Source organism: Canis lupus, chromosome 17 (genome assembly GCF_011100685.1).
Source record: "Canis lupus familiaris isolate Mischka breed German Shepherd chromosome 17, alternate assembly UU_Cfam_GSD_1.0, whole genome shotgun sequence".
Lineage (NCBI taxonomy): Eukaryota > Metazoa > Chordata > Mammalia > Carnivora > Canidae > Canis > Canis lupus.
In genome coordinates, this window is record NC_049238.1 from 62,506,922 (window position 1) to 62,520,991 (window position 14,070).

At 41.3% G+C, this 14,070-nt stretch overlaps 2 protein-coding genes and 1 non-coding gene across 4 annotated transcripts; 2 read left to right on the forward strand and 1 right to left on the reverse strand.

The window, feature by feature from the left end:
• The first annotated feature begins 1,602 nt into the window (after positions 1 to 1,602).
• LOC100685726 (cornifin-A-like) lies at positions 1,603 to 2,284 on the forward strand. Of its 2 annotated transcripts, XM_038560628.1 has the most exons (2): positions 1,603 to 1,723; positions 1,796 to 1,935. In XM_038560628.1, exons 1-2 carry the CDS (start codon positions 1,603 to 1,605, stop codon positions 1,933 to 1,935), a joined length of 261 nt encoding a protein of 86 aa, XP_038416556.1. The 2 variants fall into 2 exon arrangements, with proteins under 2 accessions (XP_038416556.1, XP_038416555.1); XM_038560627.1 differs by having other exon boundaries at positions 1,603 to 2,284.
• Positions 1,811 to 1,947, reverse strand: MIR8844 (microRNA mir-8844). Its single transcript, NR_128791.1, is given in 1 exon segment — positions 1,811 to 1,947. It is a non-coding gene; the product is annotated as a microRNA mir-8844 (primary transcript).
• Positions 2,285 to 12,013: 9,729 nt separating the features above from the next.
• Positions 12,014 to 12,298, forward strand: LOC111090405 (cornifin-A-like). The gene has a single exon (XM_038562420.1). The coding sequence runs from the start codon at positions 12,014 to 12,016 to the stop codon at positions 12,296 to 12,298; it is 285 nt and encodes a 94-aa protein (XP_038418348.1).
• Positions 12,299 to 14,070: the final 1,772 nt, after the last annotated feature.

Here is a 14,070-nt window from a genome sequence, read left to right on the forward strand (position 1 = left end):
CAAGGGTCATGCTTAAGAAGAGATTTTAGTTTGAGATCAAGTCTGGATTAGTGACCTCCATTTCACCTTGTCCTGATGGGAGGATGTTGATGGTGTATGAATTCAGAAAATCAGATATGTCTTGTTCCTGTGTTGCCTCCAGAGAAGAGGGAGCCCATGAAAGGGAGACTCTTCTGGGCTATGCACCATGTCAGACAGATCCAATCAACCCTGACTGCCCATTCCCAGTAATATCTACTACCTGTGGTCAACATGGTATATTAAGGGTCTCACCAGAGCGAAGCATTTCTGTCTCAGCCTTTCCTGTCCTGTCCCAGTCCTGGATCAACTGAGACAGAGAGAGAACATGAGATGATTCACTTATTGCCAAACTTTCCATAGTCTTCCAGAAGAACCAGTAGTGCCTGCTCTTCATCTCCACATTCCCTTGGAAGACTAAAGCAGAATTAATCTGAGCTAAATACCAGGGTCCTGCCCAAGAGACATGGTTGTTTCTGTTCCCAGAAGCCCAGCACTTCTACTTGATTTAACTCATCTCCACCTAAGAATCCTATTACCCATAACAACCTCACCAAAAAGGATGGACAGTGAGGGCAGGCCCAGGTGACCTCATTGTCAAATGGTATGTGCCAAAAAATTGTTAAGCCAGAGATTTTCATTACAAAAGCTGGAAAGAAGATAGAGTAGCCCTAAAAACTCCCACCTTCCTTAAGGCAAGGCTCATCATATTCTGTATAAAGTGCCAGCTGGCCAGAGACTCCCCACCAGACTTGAGAAGCCTGTCAGCTCAAACTTCTCTGCATGCCTAGTGAGTCTCTCCACTTGGATTTTCTCAGTATTTGCGTGATAGTATTTTATTGATATTGGGATCTCTTTGCGATGCTAGGATATATTTACTTTAAATGCAATGCAATTTGTGTTTATGATGACTTGATAGATCTTTTCTGACTTCTCAGATTACAGCCATGGCAACTTGGAGTCAAAAAGGGGAGTGGCTTCTGTCGACCACCTGTTCAGTTAGCAGGAGGATATGAACTACAGCCCATGTCCAGGGCAGTTGTAGTGATATTTTAATACTCCCTATAGTAATTATTGAGAATTTGCAATATTGAAGGCATTGTATTGGCAATTTAGATGTTTAAAAGATATGATTCTTTTTTTTTTTTTTACTCCATGAATCAACAATCCATCAGAGAGCATAATTTGCAAACACACTGCATAGAAAGCAATTAGTAGAGAGAACAAGGCAGCTTTGTATTGTGGCAAAGTGAAGAAGATGATTTGGAATCTAGCAGAGAGTATCTAAAAGGAGAGCCATAATGGGTGAGCATGTGTGAACAAGCAGAGGTAGAATGAAAAAACCTTCCAAAGCATAAAAGAAGATTCCACTTCCACAGAGCAGAGTAAATCACTATAAGCTTCTCCTCCTGAAAGTGTATGATAATCACCAAAGTTTCCTTCAATCTCAAAAGCATGAAAACAGAAAGTCTCTTGCTTCTGAAAGATCATGAAATAAGACATATTACTCATTGAACTTGGTTTCATTGTTTTACCAAACCACTGAGTTGGTTTTCTGTCTGCAGGTCCAGCCTCCTGTGAAGCATGAGTTCCCAACAGCAGAAGCAGCCCTGCACCCCTCCTCCCCCACCTCAGCAGCAACAGGTGAAACAGACTTGCCAGCCTCCACCTCAGGAGCCATTTGTTCCCATAACCAAGAATCCATGCGACACCAAGTTACCGCAACCTGGGAACACCAAACTTCCTGAACCAAACTACCCTAAATATCCTGAGCCAGGCCATCCCATAATTCCTGAATCAGGCCACATCAAGGTCCCTGAGCCAGCCTACTCTGAGGTCCTTCAGCCTGGCTACACCAAGGTACCAGAACCAAGTCCCTCAACCATTATTCCAGGCCAGAAGACCAAGCAGAAATGATGTGGTCCTTAGCCATGACCTTGAGGAGCTACACCCTTGAGGACCCATGCTCTTGAGGAACTGACCACTGGATGCTGACTACTTTCTCTCCTTCTGCTTTTGTGTCTTCATTGCATATATTTTATAATCAGTACATTCTTATCCTAAGTTATAGCCTCTTTCTTATTTGCATCATAAAAATATATGCTATGACACTTTCCCTTACATACTTTGAGGAGTCTTCTGAGCCTCTGAATTATGCAGGCCTTAATGGCTTTGCTGATCCTCAGTTCCTCAAGATTCATCTGAGGAGGCAATCTGGGTTGGAAGGATGCATTTTTCCTGCTCTGTTCCCATTAAATAACTTTTAATTCCACTCCTGACTGTATTATTGACTAAATCTTCCCTTTCTTCATTCTACCATAGTGAGTAGGACCTATAGACAGAGGAGTTAATGTAAATATTATCTATCTAATCATGATACCATATGCTTCTATGAGTGTTCACATGGTTATATTTAGGGGGCATCCCTGAAATGGCAATAGCTGTTTTATGATGGAACCCAAAGGTTATCGTTCTGCAGCAGGGCTGTCTTCTGGCACTGGCCTGTCATGCCTTAGTTCCGGTGTGCCTTCTTCAAGCTACCTCTCATCCATAGTACTCTGCCCATAAGGCTCCTGTTTATTACTCCAAAATTACTCCTAGGGATCCCTGGGTGGCGCAGCGGTTTGGCGCCTGCCTTTGGCCCAGGGCGCGATCCTGGAGACCCGGGATCGAATCCCACATCAGGCTCCCGGTGCATGGAGCCTGCTTCTCTCTCTGCCTATGTCTCTGCCTCTCTCTCTCTCTCTCTCTGTGACTATCATTAAAAAAAAAAAATTACTCCTACATTTGTGAACCTGATATTCTGGTTTTCTCCACTCATTTTACCTTCCAGATGCCTAACACACGCAGATACACACTCACAAGGAGGCACATTTGTTGTAAGTAACCACACACTCACAGAATAACCCACACAGATTCCACCCTCATAGCTCAGATCATATTATTTTTTGCTAGGGACCCACTGTGTGCAGCCAGCCCTAATATGTACCAGGAAAAGGAATGAGAGGATACACAGTGCCTCTCCTTGGAGAATTTGCATTCTTCTTTAGGAGGGAAAGTCGTCATGTCCTTCTCATATGAACACATACAGAACCACATGAACGTGCACAAGCATACATATACCCACATTCATGCCTCTCCAAAAATAATCCAGAGGAAGCTATTTATTAAGTGATTAAGAAAAGAGTTACAAGTGGGAATATGTGATCCAAGTGAGGTGAATAATCAGCCATGAAATGGCAGAGCAAGGCGACTAAGCTATAAAATGTCAGGAATGAAAAGAGATAAATGTCACCTAACATGTCCCCTGTGAGTGTTCATTTCATTTTCTTTCTTTCTTTCTTTCTTTCTTTCTTTCTTTCTTTCTTTCTTTCTTCTTTCTTTCTTTCTTTCTTTCTTCTTTCTTTCTTTCTTTCTTTCTTCTTTCTTCCTTTCTTCTTTCTCTTTCTTTCTTTTTCTTTCTTTCTTTCTTCTTTCTTTCTTCCTTTCTTCTTTCTCTTTCTTTCTCTTTCTTTCTTTCTTTCTCTTTCTTTCTTTCTTTCTTTCAATAGCCCTGTTTCTACATTACACTATATAATGTTATTTTATGGTTTTTAAAGCTTTCTACCATGATGTTAAAAAATATAGAATCAGTGAAGATGTTTCTGACTAGAAAAACTATATCTTGCCCATCAAGAACATTTCTGAGGCCCTGCAGCCCAAGGGCAGAGGATCCTTGTTAGAGTAACCATGGTGTCTCTCTCCTCCCCACATATCCCCACCTCAGTTCTCCATCTTCTGGTAGGGACCCTGGGTACTTCAACACCCTCTTCACACTCAAAGCCCCAGGATCCCACATCCTGTTCACTGACTTGGACAGATGATGCCAATTAAGGGTTAAAGGAGGATTTGTCCCCTTCTTGTATCAGTTCCTTGTCTTCCCTTGGCTGCTCTTCTCCTCTGTGGCCTGGCAAAATTGTCCCCATTGCGCTATCCATTTACCAAAGCAGATACTATTTCAGTATAAAGAGATTGAGATCCAAACTATGCACAGCTTGGCAAGCTTTAGGCCTACAGCCTGGTGGCTCATGTTGACTGTGCAGATAAAAAATGCACATTTGGTTTCTCTTTGTGATTCTTCCTTGTTTGCTTCACCTTCACTTCTCTTCATCCTACCAGAAGTATGATTTCCATAATTTTTAAGAACAGATTCTTCCTGGCTCAGATAGAAAGTGGTGATTGAGCAAGTTCTCTGTACTTGCATATTTCTGACTCAAAAAGTGTCACTTCTGGGTGCTTAGATCAATCATATTTTAATTTATTCTTTACTAAACTCCAGCTTAATTTCTCAATTCTCTCTCCTCTCTTCTGTCTATTCTCTTTTATGTTCTGTATTTAATACCCCTCCACCCTACTACCCCTATTTCCCCAGAACCATGTGGCCTGCCTGAGCTTTGTGGTCTTGTTAGACTCATCTGACTCTTGAAATGTTTGCAGGCACAGCTGTCAGGGCCAAACTGCCCTGCACTCCCCACTTCAGGGGTTTCCTCACACTCTGAATGCTGGATCACACCTGAATTTTCTGCACTGTGAGCATCATAAGGGCAGGAACCCCCTCTGTCTTGCTTAGGGATGTCAACTCAGGGTCTAGCCTGCCACCTGCCAAATGGGAGCTTATCTAATGTCTGCTGAGATGCTGAATTGCTATTTTCACCAAATGATGCTGTGAATTTGCAGGGAACCTTCTAGGTCTCACCTGTTGATCCTGAATCACTACTGTCTTCTGGTAGGCCTTGAACCTGAACTATCCCAAACCCATTCTGCTCCTACATCTAAAGCAGCAGGACTTGGAAATGCAAAATATGTTCTTTCCTGTCTATACCTATAATGTTTTTGGAAAAATGGATTATGTATTTTCTAGAACCCTGGGTGCACACTGTGAGTAGGATGGTCTCCCCCAAATCTTCTGAGAGGCCCCTTTTCCATTAGTGTCTGTCCACTTTCCATGTAAATTTCATGAGGACAATAGGGATTTAGGAATAGAAGACCCACATCACTATCCCAGTGAAAAATTATAAGAAATATGATAGAATTTTTTAGAGCTTTGGGACATAAGATATACTGATCAGTAGTACATTAGCCTATATTTTTTATAGGAATGTGAGATGTGGTTTTATTTTTCTATGACTATTTTAAAATAGTTATCTATTTTCCATTAAGACTAATAAAACTCAAAGAACTCTATGAGCATTTTGTTATAAATCAGTCAATGATGATACTTTCATCATGCCACTTTTACCTGGATCTATTACTTAAAAATGAAAACTCAATTTGAAAATCCTTAAAGCTACAGTCCCTATAATAATTCTTATTTAATTAGTCTCTTACTAAATCCTGATAAAACATGTACCTACCACTAAAACAAAGAAACAAATAATAATCAAACAAAACTTATTATCCATGTTATTTGTCAAGGTAGGGTTTCTCCTATGACAAAACAAAACAAAACAAACAACAACAACAAAAAACAACACTAAAATGTCCATGACTTCATAAAATAGAATTTTATTTTTCATGTATGCCCTAGTCCAATGTGGGCAGTCAGGAACTCAGACTCCTTCCCTTCCATGTCTCATAACCTTAGGATCATTCCTTCCAAACAGTAAGTGCCATCATCATGTCACTGTTATTAAAACATTACTGATTACACTCCCTATGCTGTACTCTTCATCCCCATCACTTATTTATGCTATAGCTGGAAGTTTTTCCTTCGTAATCCCCTTCATCTATTTCACAGATTCCCCCACCTTTATAGCTGACTTTTAAAATCAAATTTCTGTACTGTAATGATTCCTTTCCTTTCTACTGTCACAAAGTGGCCATTTCCCTCATGAACCCATTAATATTTTGCCAAATGAAATCATAGTAATGGATGCTAACCAAACCACTGCATCTTTCTGGTCACTCTTTTAAATAACTGTAAACTTATTGGACAAATAGCTTGCCTTTTAAGTAGCAGGTAACAATTTTACTGACTAAATGTTCCCACACAGGATAACACTTAGGGAGGTGCTGGGAAAAGGTGGAGAAGGAGGTGTCCCAATGTCAGCAATGCAGAGAGCCTTCTATTCTAAAGAAACATAAAGCCAGTATCATTTAAACATCTAAAAAATCCACAGTAACAAGGGTGGATGGGACCAGGTTGGGAGATAATATTTTTAGTTTATTTTTTATTGGTGTTCAATTTGCCTACATATAGAATAACACCCAGTGCTCATCCCATCAAGTGCCCCCCTCAGTGCCCGTCACCCAGTCACCCCCACCCCCCCAACCATATCCCCTTCCACCATCCCTAGTTCGTTTCCCAGAGTTAGGAGTCTCTCATGTTCTGTCTCCCTTTCTGATATTTAGGTTGGGAGATAATTGTCCTACAGGCTGACACTAAAGAGAAGGACAGCTGGGCCAGGGTTTAAGGTAAGAAACCACGGAGGGCCACGAAAACCAGACAGGTGGCATTTGGCTTGTACTAAAGGATATGTGAAGGTATATTTTCCCAAAATTCAGTTACTCATACCAGAATTCCTATTTTACCACAAACTCATATGTCTGTACTGTGAATTTGTCCAATATAGCTCTTTAACATTACATTATAACAAAGGATATCTTTTCAAACATCACAAATGTGTATTTATCAAATGAAAGTGACTCAGTGGTGTTCTCATCACACAAGAGAAACTAAAGGCTGCTAAAAGAGCATTTCTTTGGTAAGTAAACTTTCTGTCCTTGAAAGGCTTTACATGTGACTTTAATCCCTAACGCTATAGAGTACAAACCTTAAAAACCAAGAGAACCAGGGGGATGCAAATGATATGTGGACAGCTCAGAAAACATTTCTCCACGCATTTGACTCTGAGTTGATTGTTCCTGCAGACCAAGAAGGTGCTGTGGAAGGATCATAATGTGCTAAAGGTGGTTGATGGCAGACTGTAGAGGCAGTAGATATACTCACTTCCCTTTGGCCCCTGCCACTTACTGTTTCCAGTCTGGCCACAATGCCCCTGAACATGCCAGACAGGCTCTAGCTTGGAGCATTGGAAGTGTATTCTCTTTCCACAGATATTCTAACATCTAGCTCCCTCATCTCCTGCAAATCTATTTGAACACCAGCTTCTCAAGGAAGACATAAAACCCAACTCTCATCTCTTTGGTGCTCCCAATGCTTACACTAGTTTCTTTTCTCTATTGTATTTAATATATAATTTCCATAGTCATCATGCTTATTTATTTCCACCCTCCCCTATAGCATGTGAATTCCGCAGAGAACTTTGTTAATGTTCACTGATGCAACCCAGGAGTCTAAAACCTAGACTGACAGACTGTAAGCTCTTAAAAATCTGTTGAATTAATGAATTGGAGGAGTTCCTTTGATCTAGAGTTAGAGAATCCTCACAGTTTTCCACTGCTTCCAGCAGTTTGCTGTAGCTGCAATGTTGGACAGGGCCTGCGATGCTGAGCACATAGCCCAGAAGGGAGGTTCTGGAGCATGTCATCAGATGACACTCCCTGACTTGTACTTTCAGATGACTTGTACTGAGCTTGAGAAATAACTGAACCTGCTCAGCCTTGGGATGTTCCACTTTTCTCTCTGTGAGGATATAATCTCCCACATGGCTGAGCCTGAGTTCTTGAGATTCACATCTTTTTTTTATTTTTTTTATTTTTTTGGAGCAATCAGATTATATTTTGAATCTGAAAAAAAGAATGTTTGATGATTTCGTGCTTTTTCTCATGACTTCTCCTTGTATGTGGAGAAGATACAGATAGTGTGTAGTATTACTTTGTTTTATGAGGGTTATCCCGAAATCATCATGGACAAGAAAGTTAGGTAGATGACATTAAAAAGAAAGACAATGGGAACAAAAGAGTCTCCATTTGAGAAAGACTTCCTCCATGTTGATTTCAGAGAAGAGTGAACTAAATGTAGCCATTCTCCTCAACAACATATGCCTCATTCCCAAGAGGTGTTTAGTAGAAATGAACTTCATGGTAGACAAGGAAAAGGAAAAATTCTTGAGTCACTGTTTCAAAAATATGGTCAGTTGTCCTTAATTCATCTTGCTTTTACTGCATAAAGGCAAGAACATTTTCTTTGAACAATGGGATATACACGGAGAGTCTTCATAGTAAAACAAATTTCTGGTAAGGAAAAATGCTAAATGGGAAGGTAGGAGAAGCAATCCAATGTTATAATGATGGTTTTAGGAGCTGAATAAATATCTTCACAGGTTGGAAAAATACTGCCCTAACTCATCAAATGAACTTTTTCATCTTTTCATGCAGGAGAGACCTTCTGCTAATTCAGTTACCTGTTTCTTTTAGATGTTGCTGAGTAACGAGAAAGATGTTACACTAGAGGTTGCCTTACCTTCCACTTCTTGCAGTCACACCTACTTATCCTGTGACATTCTCCCTCAGCTCTAGAGGCACGGACTTCAATTGTCCAGCACCTTCCAAAGTTCTGCAAAGCCCACCTTGCCGCTGTGCACCACCACAGGATCTCTCCTCCAGTTTCTACCTCTCCAATAACCACCTATACAGTGTCTGCCCAAGCTTTCTCCTTTGAAGGCCACTTTGCATTTCCCAAAGCTAAAAGAGCCTTAGCAGCTGGCAGAGACAAAACAACGTAATGACAAGTGAATCCTCCTTTTCCTGACAGTGCATCAAATGCTCTTCATAGCCTGTCATGATAAGAGGTGGCATCTTCACCAGCATCGGCCCTGATCTCCTTGGGATGACGCTTAACAGAGCAAGATTTATTTCCTGAGCTTATTACCATACAACGTTCTAGGAGTAAGCTGAGAAAGTGTAGGGATACTCAAGAGGTATTAGAACAGTTAAACAGTAAGAGCAGGATATAAGAAAATTAGCATCCTATGAGCCTGACAGGGCATTAGTATAAAAATCAGAGGCATGTGGGGAGAGGCTATTACAATCAGAAGCCATGTGGCTTTCCAGAAAATTCATTAGTTAATCCATAACTAACAATGAAGAAATTGAGCTTCTCTAAATAGAAAAAACCTTTATCCCCAGATATTCAGTACACTTTGGACAAAAGCAGAAGGATAAAGGATAAATTTCAGGAGCTAGAAAGGAAAAGATGTTACTAGGGGAAAGGAGACACAAGTCAGGTAGATGTATTAGATCGAAGCCTAGAGAATATCAAATGACAGCTCTCTATTGCACTATTATGGGACTAGGAAAGACATAAGGAACAGTAGCCTAGCTTCAGAGCTGAGGTTCAGGTCAGCCAGGCCCTTGGCCAGTGCCATGGAGGACCAAGGAACAGGAAGTAGATTGCTCTAGGTCTGAGAATCCCAGCAGATCAGCGGCAAGGTGTGGTTGGAACTCCCTCTGCAGAGTCCTTAGACATAGAGTCTGAGTGAGGAGAGGCTTGTATCCAAGCCTAGGAGAGAGTTCAATTGATGCAAGAAGGCTGAAACCCAGGATGGTAGTGGCAGTGGCCCCAGCCCAAAGAGAAGTGACCACTTCAACTCCAGTAGAGAAGAACACAAATGGGTGGGGACAATGAAAGAAACACCCATATCTTGGTGAGCCTTTACTTCTCATCCCTGTTCATGCCATGAGACTCATTTGCAAGAGAACATTTGTCTTATAAGAAACTCCTTAGTGTCAGAGTAGCCTCTTGTGTCTCATAACAAATGTCATTCATTTACTCATCCATTCTATAATTGTCAATCCACAGAGCATCTACTCCACATGATGGCCAGGAGGGTACAGTGGGTGCAGCTCCTGGTGATGGCTAGCTAGGCCCAGGCTTAAGTTGAGGGGAGGTGACACTGCCATGGAGCCAACAGGTACCCCACAAGCATTTAGGTAAGCAAAGTAAGGAGGGAGGGACCACCCAAACATGGTCTGAAGAATTATTTAGATTTTCCAAAGACCACATTACAGATTGTGTGTTGAGGATAGGCCTGTATCAGTGAACTCAGTTTTATTTTATCTTGAGCAGAGTCAACTCAGTATTAAGAGTCAGAGAATTCTACATCTCTTGTCCCTATGCTGCCCCAGGAAGGGATGTCCATTACAGACAGTCTTCAAGACTTGCTGGTATATTAACAGAACAAGTGGAATGGGCCAACAGGACTGCATTGCTCTGGAGCTGCTAAACCCAATTACTTTCCCCAGCGTTTTCACTGATCAGGATCCTCATGTTCTATCCACTATTAACTCTGAAGCTTTTCTTGAAGTAAAGACTTCCTATGGCCAAAAAAAAAAAAAAATCATTTTAGCATTTTCTTCTGCCTCCTGGATCTGGGTACACTGAGTTATGGATAAACAGAATTACTTTTTTCCACCTGAGGAAATTGATGCCACCATGCCCTTCACCTTCCAGAAGAACCAGAAAGATCTTGTTCATCTCCATCTGCATCCACTTCATATTTTAAGCAGTCAACAAGCCTGGTCTGTGCTAAGAATTAGGACTTTCCAGAAAAAAGGTCTGTTTCTAGTTCCAGCAGCCCTGGAACTTTCTGTTCTCTCCATCACCATTAACACTACGCCTGGGTTCAAAGGATGCTCAATCAGGTTTAGGTCCAGGTGACATCATTGTTGGCTAGCAAGTGCCAAAAAAAATTGTCAAGTGGATCACAAAAGCTGAGCCAATAAGTAAATCAAGGGATTGAGTGAATCATATTTATCAGGCAAAGAATGACGAAGTAGCAGTCCCAAAAACATTCCATTTCCAAGACAGATCTCTATCCCTGTATAAAAAGCTAGTTGGCTGGGAACACCACACCAGATCCAAGTGACCACATAGCCTGCTCCTATCTGCTCACCAGATGAGTCTCTTTCCTTGCAATTATTTACCATTCACTCAGGGTATCTGATTTTTATTAGAACTTCCTGGTCTTGGTATCTTTTCCCCACTATTGAAGTTTAGTCATCAGAGTTATAATCTCTAGAAATATCTTTATTTTAAAAAGTCATCATAATTTGGGCTTAAAGGGATTTAAGGTATTATTAATTCTGTCCCACCAGTTCCTGCTGTGTCAGTGAGAAGAGGCTGGACTGTGCAAGAACCCAAAGTCAGCCGAATAAAGATGAGAACTGAAGTCCACTGAACTTTTGGTGATGCTATCATTCTTGCTTAATTCATAATTGCATTACAGAGAATTTCATTCTTTCAACAAATCATTTTGTGAGAGTTTATTTTTTTGTGGGAATTTAATATGGGCACTTTGGCTGCTAAAAAAACATTTAGACAACAAGGAACACACTCAATGAAACTACAATTTATTCAGAAATGAAAAAAAAGACATGGGCATGATGAGCTAAAATCAACATAGAAAGTCATCAACATGAGGCAAGAAGAGTGAATGAAGTACTATGACATTTTTGAAGACAAATGATTTCTGGAAGACTTGCTCTAGAAATATCTCCCATAAGTATCATATGAGGTGATCTATGATCCATGGCAGCTTGGCCGTACTTGAACAAGCAGGAGTGAGGAAAACAATGGAGGCCAGGGGAGTGGGAGCGAAGCCAGAGGCGACATGGTGTGGGTTCTAGAGGAAGTCAGTAGTTATCTTACAGATGACAAGGCATTCTATTTATTGGAAATGTTTGGGTAGGCTGAAGTTACTGGGATGTTTGTTTTTTTTTTTTTTTTCATTTTAAATAATATCACATTTCCATATGATCCAATCTTGAAATTTCACATTCCTACCAGGAGCCTGCTATTGTGTTGTGTTGTTGATTGGGTTTTAAGATGTGCCAGGAAGAAAGAGGCCCTACTCAAGTGGGACAAACCAAATTGCCTTTATTTTCATCCTCCTCAAAGTCTCAGAAATTATTAAAGTGTCCTTTGTCGTGGAAAGGGAGAAAGAAGAACATTTGTTTCTTGAGAGAACTGAAGCAGCAGGGAACATGGCTTCTACCCTAGTTAATCCCTGTTTAAGTCATCTGTTCTGTCTGTAGGTCCAGCCTTTTATGAAGCATGAGTTCTCACCAGCAGAAGCAGCTCTGCATCCCTCTCACCCAGCCTCAGCAGCAGCAGGAGAAACAGCGATGCCAGCCTCCACCTCAAGAGCTGTGTGCCCCCAAAAGCAAGGAACCATGCTACCCCAAAGTTCCTGAGCCCTGCCATGCCAAGGATCCTAAGCCCTGCCCCCTCAAGGTTCCTGAGCCATGTCCCTCAATAGTCACTCTAGTGCCATCTCAAGCAGAAGTAATGAAGTTCACAGTCAAGCAAGCCCTTGGGGAGCCAACCACCAGATGCTGAATCTCCTTCTAATCTGTTTTTGCATCCCGTTTGCCTTACAGCCAGCATACTGTCACCCTGAGTTATAACCTCTCCTCATTTGCACTTAAAATATGTGCTATGAAGTTTTCCTTCCTAACATGCAGCCTCTGAGTCTCTGATTTAAGCTGTGAGGCTTGGTACCTTAGCACTTCAGTTCTTGCTGCTCAGGATTCATCTGAAGGACATAAGGCGAAAACAAGAGGATCAGGCTCTGTTCTTCCCCCATTAAATGCACTTTCAATTCCACTCCTGATTATGTACAGTGTTCTGATTCACTGCTTTTCTTTCCCTTGTGAAGTAGAACTTGTACAGAAGTTAGCGAGGAAGGCCTCATTCAGAGGCATCTGGTCTTGGCACTAGGTTGGTGGGGGGTTGTCTCCATGGAGTCTTCTTGGGCTGGCAATGGGAAGTTGTGCAATGCCATCCAGAGGCTGTTGCTTTGGTCATCTAGGACTGGAGCACGGCTCCTCTTGCAATTCAGTGAATCACATCAGAGTCTGATTAGTACCTGTCCAAGCTGACTGACTCCCTGCCCCCAAATCTAGCTTCCATATTGCTGACTTAAACAGCCAATTCCTAATTATTTCAAAGGAATGTTGTTTCTACATATGTGATTCTGCTCCTCATTTCCTAATACCCATAATTCAGACTATCAAATGTATCCAAAGACTTGGAGCCTCCACTTGTGTTGTTATCTCAACCAATCCTCTTCCATTCATTGAATGCCTACTCTGTGCCAGAAAGTTGATGAGGATTCATAGTGCCTGCTTTGGGCATTTACAGTCTTCTAGAGAAACACACTTCACTTTCTACTTCACCCTTCACACAAAAACGTGCACTCACCCATGCATAGATAGAGAGTCTCCCGGAGTAACACTCTCTCTGAGCTGATCCTCTGGATCCCTCAGGTGGTGGCTGTTTACTCACACATGATGTGGTAGGAGCCACAGGAAGTGAGAGCTATGAAGCCCACTATCCCATTTGAAAGAAAAAGGAAATTTCCCTGCAGCATTATAAAAAGAGACATATTTTTCCTAAGAAATAATGAACAAACCATGAACATTGGTAGAACTCAAACAGTTGTGTTACTTTTTATCATAATGTTTTTACCTGATTACATTCTTTAAGATTATAACACATATCTATTTGAAAATATTCACCATAAAAGTCTTATGATCCTAAATGTCTTCTTATTTAATTGGTTGATGAAATCTGCTATCATATTCAAGTAAATACTGTCTCCTACCACCAGAACCAACTAACCAAACAAAGGGAAAAACAGAACAAAGCAAAAAAAAGGTGTTTTGATCATGCTATGTTTATTCATCAGCATAGGCTAGCTGCTATAACAAACATCCTGTCTTTCCCAATTGTGTCTTAGCCCAGCAGAAGTATTTCTTACTTACATCCAAATTCAGTATGTGTTGGCAAGATCTTTGCTCCACATAGTCATAAAGGGAGCCAGGTTTCTCCCCTCACATGGTCTCACCATCATTGAGCGCCTTGCCCCTCTCTGAATTCAGGTACAAGAGCATGGAAATTGACTGAGTATGGAGAAGACACCTGGAATAAGAGATGACACACATCCTTTCTGTGCATAAGATGGGCTTAGATAGAGCTTGGTTATATAATCCTCTATACCTCACAAAACCAAGAAAGGCAGTGTATCAGTGTGCAAAGAGGAAAACAGGGGAAAGAAGAAAATAGCTTTGGTGAGCCCTCCACGCTCTGCCACAGGCTATGCTTCTGAT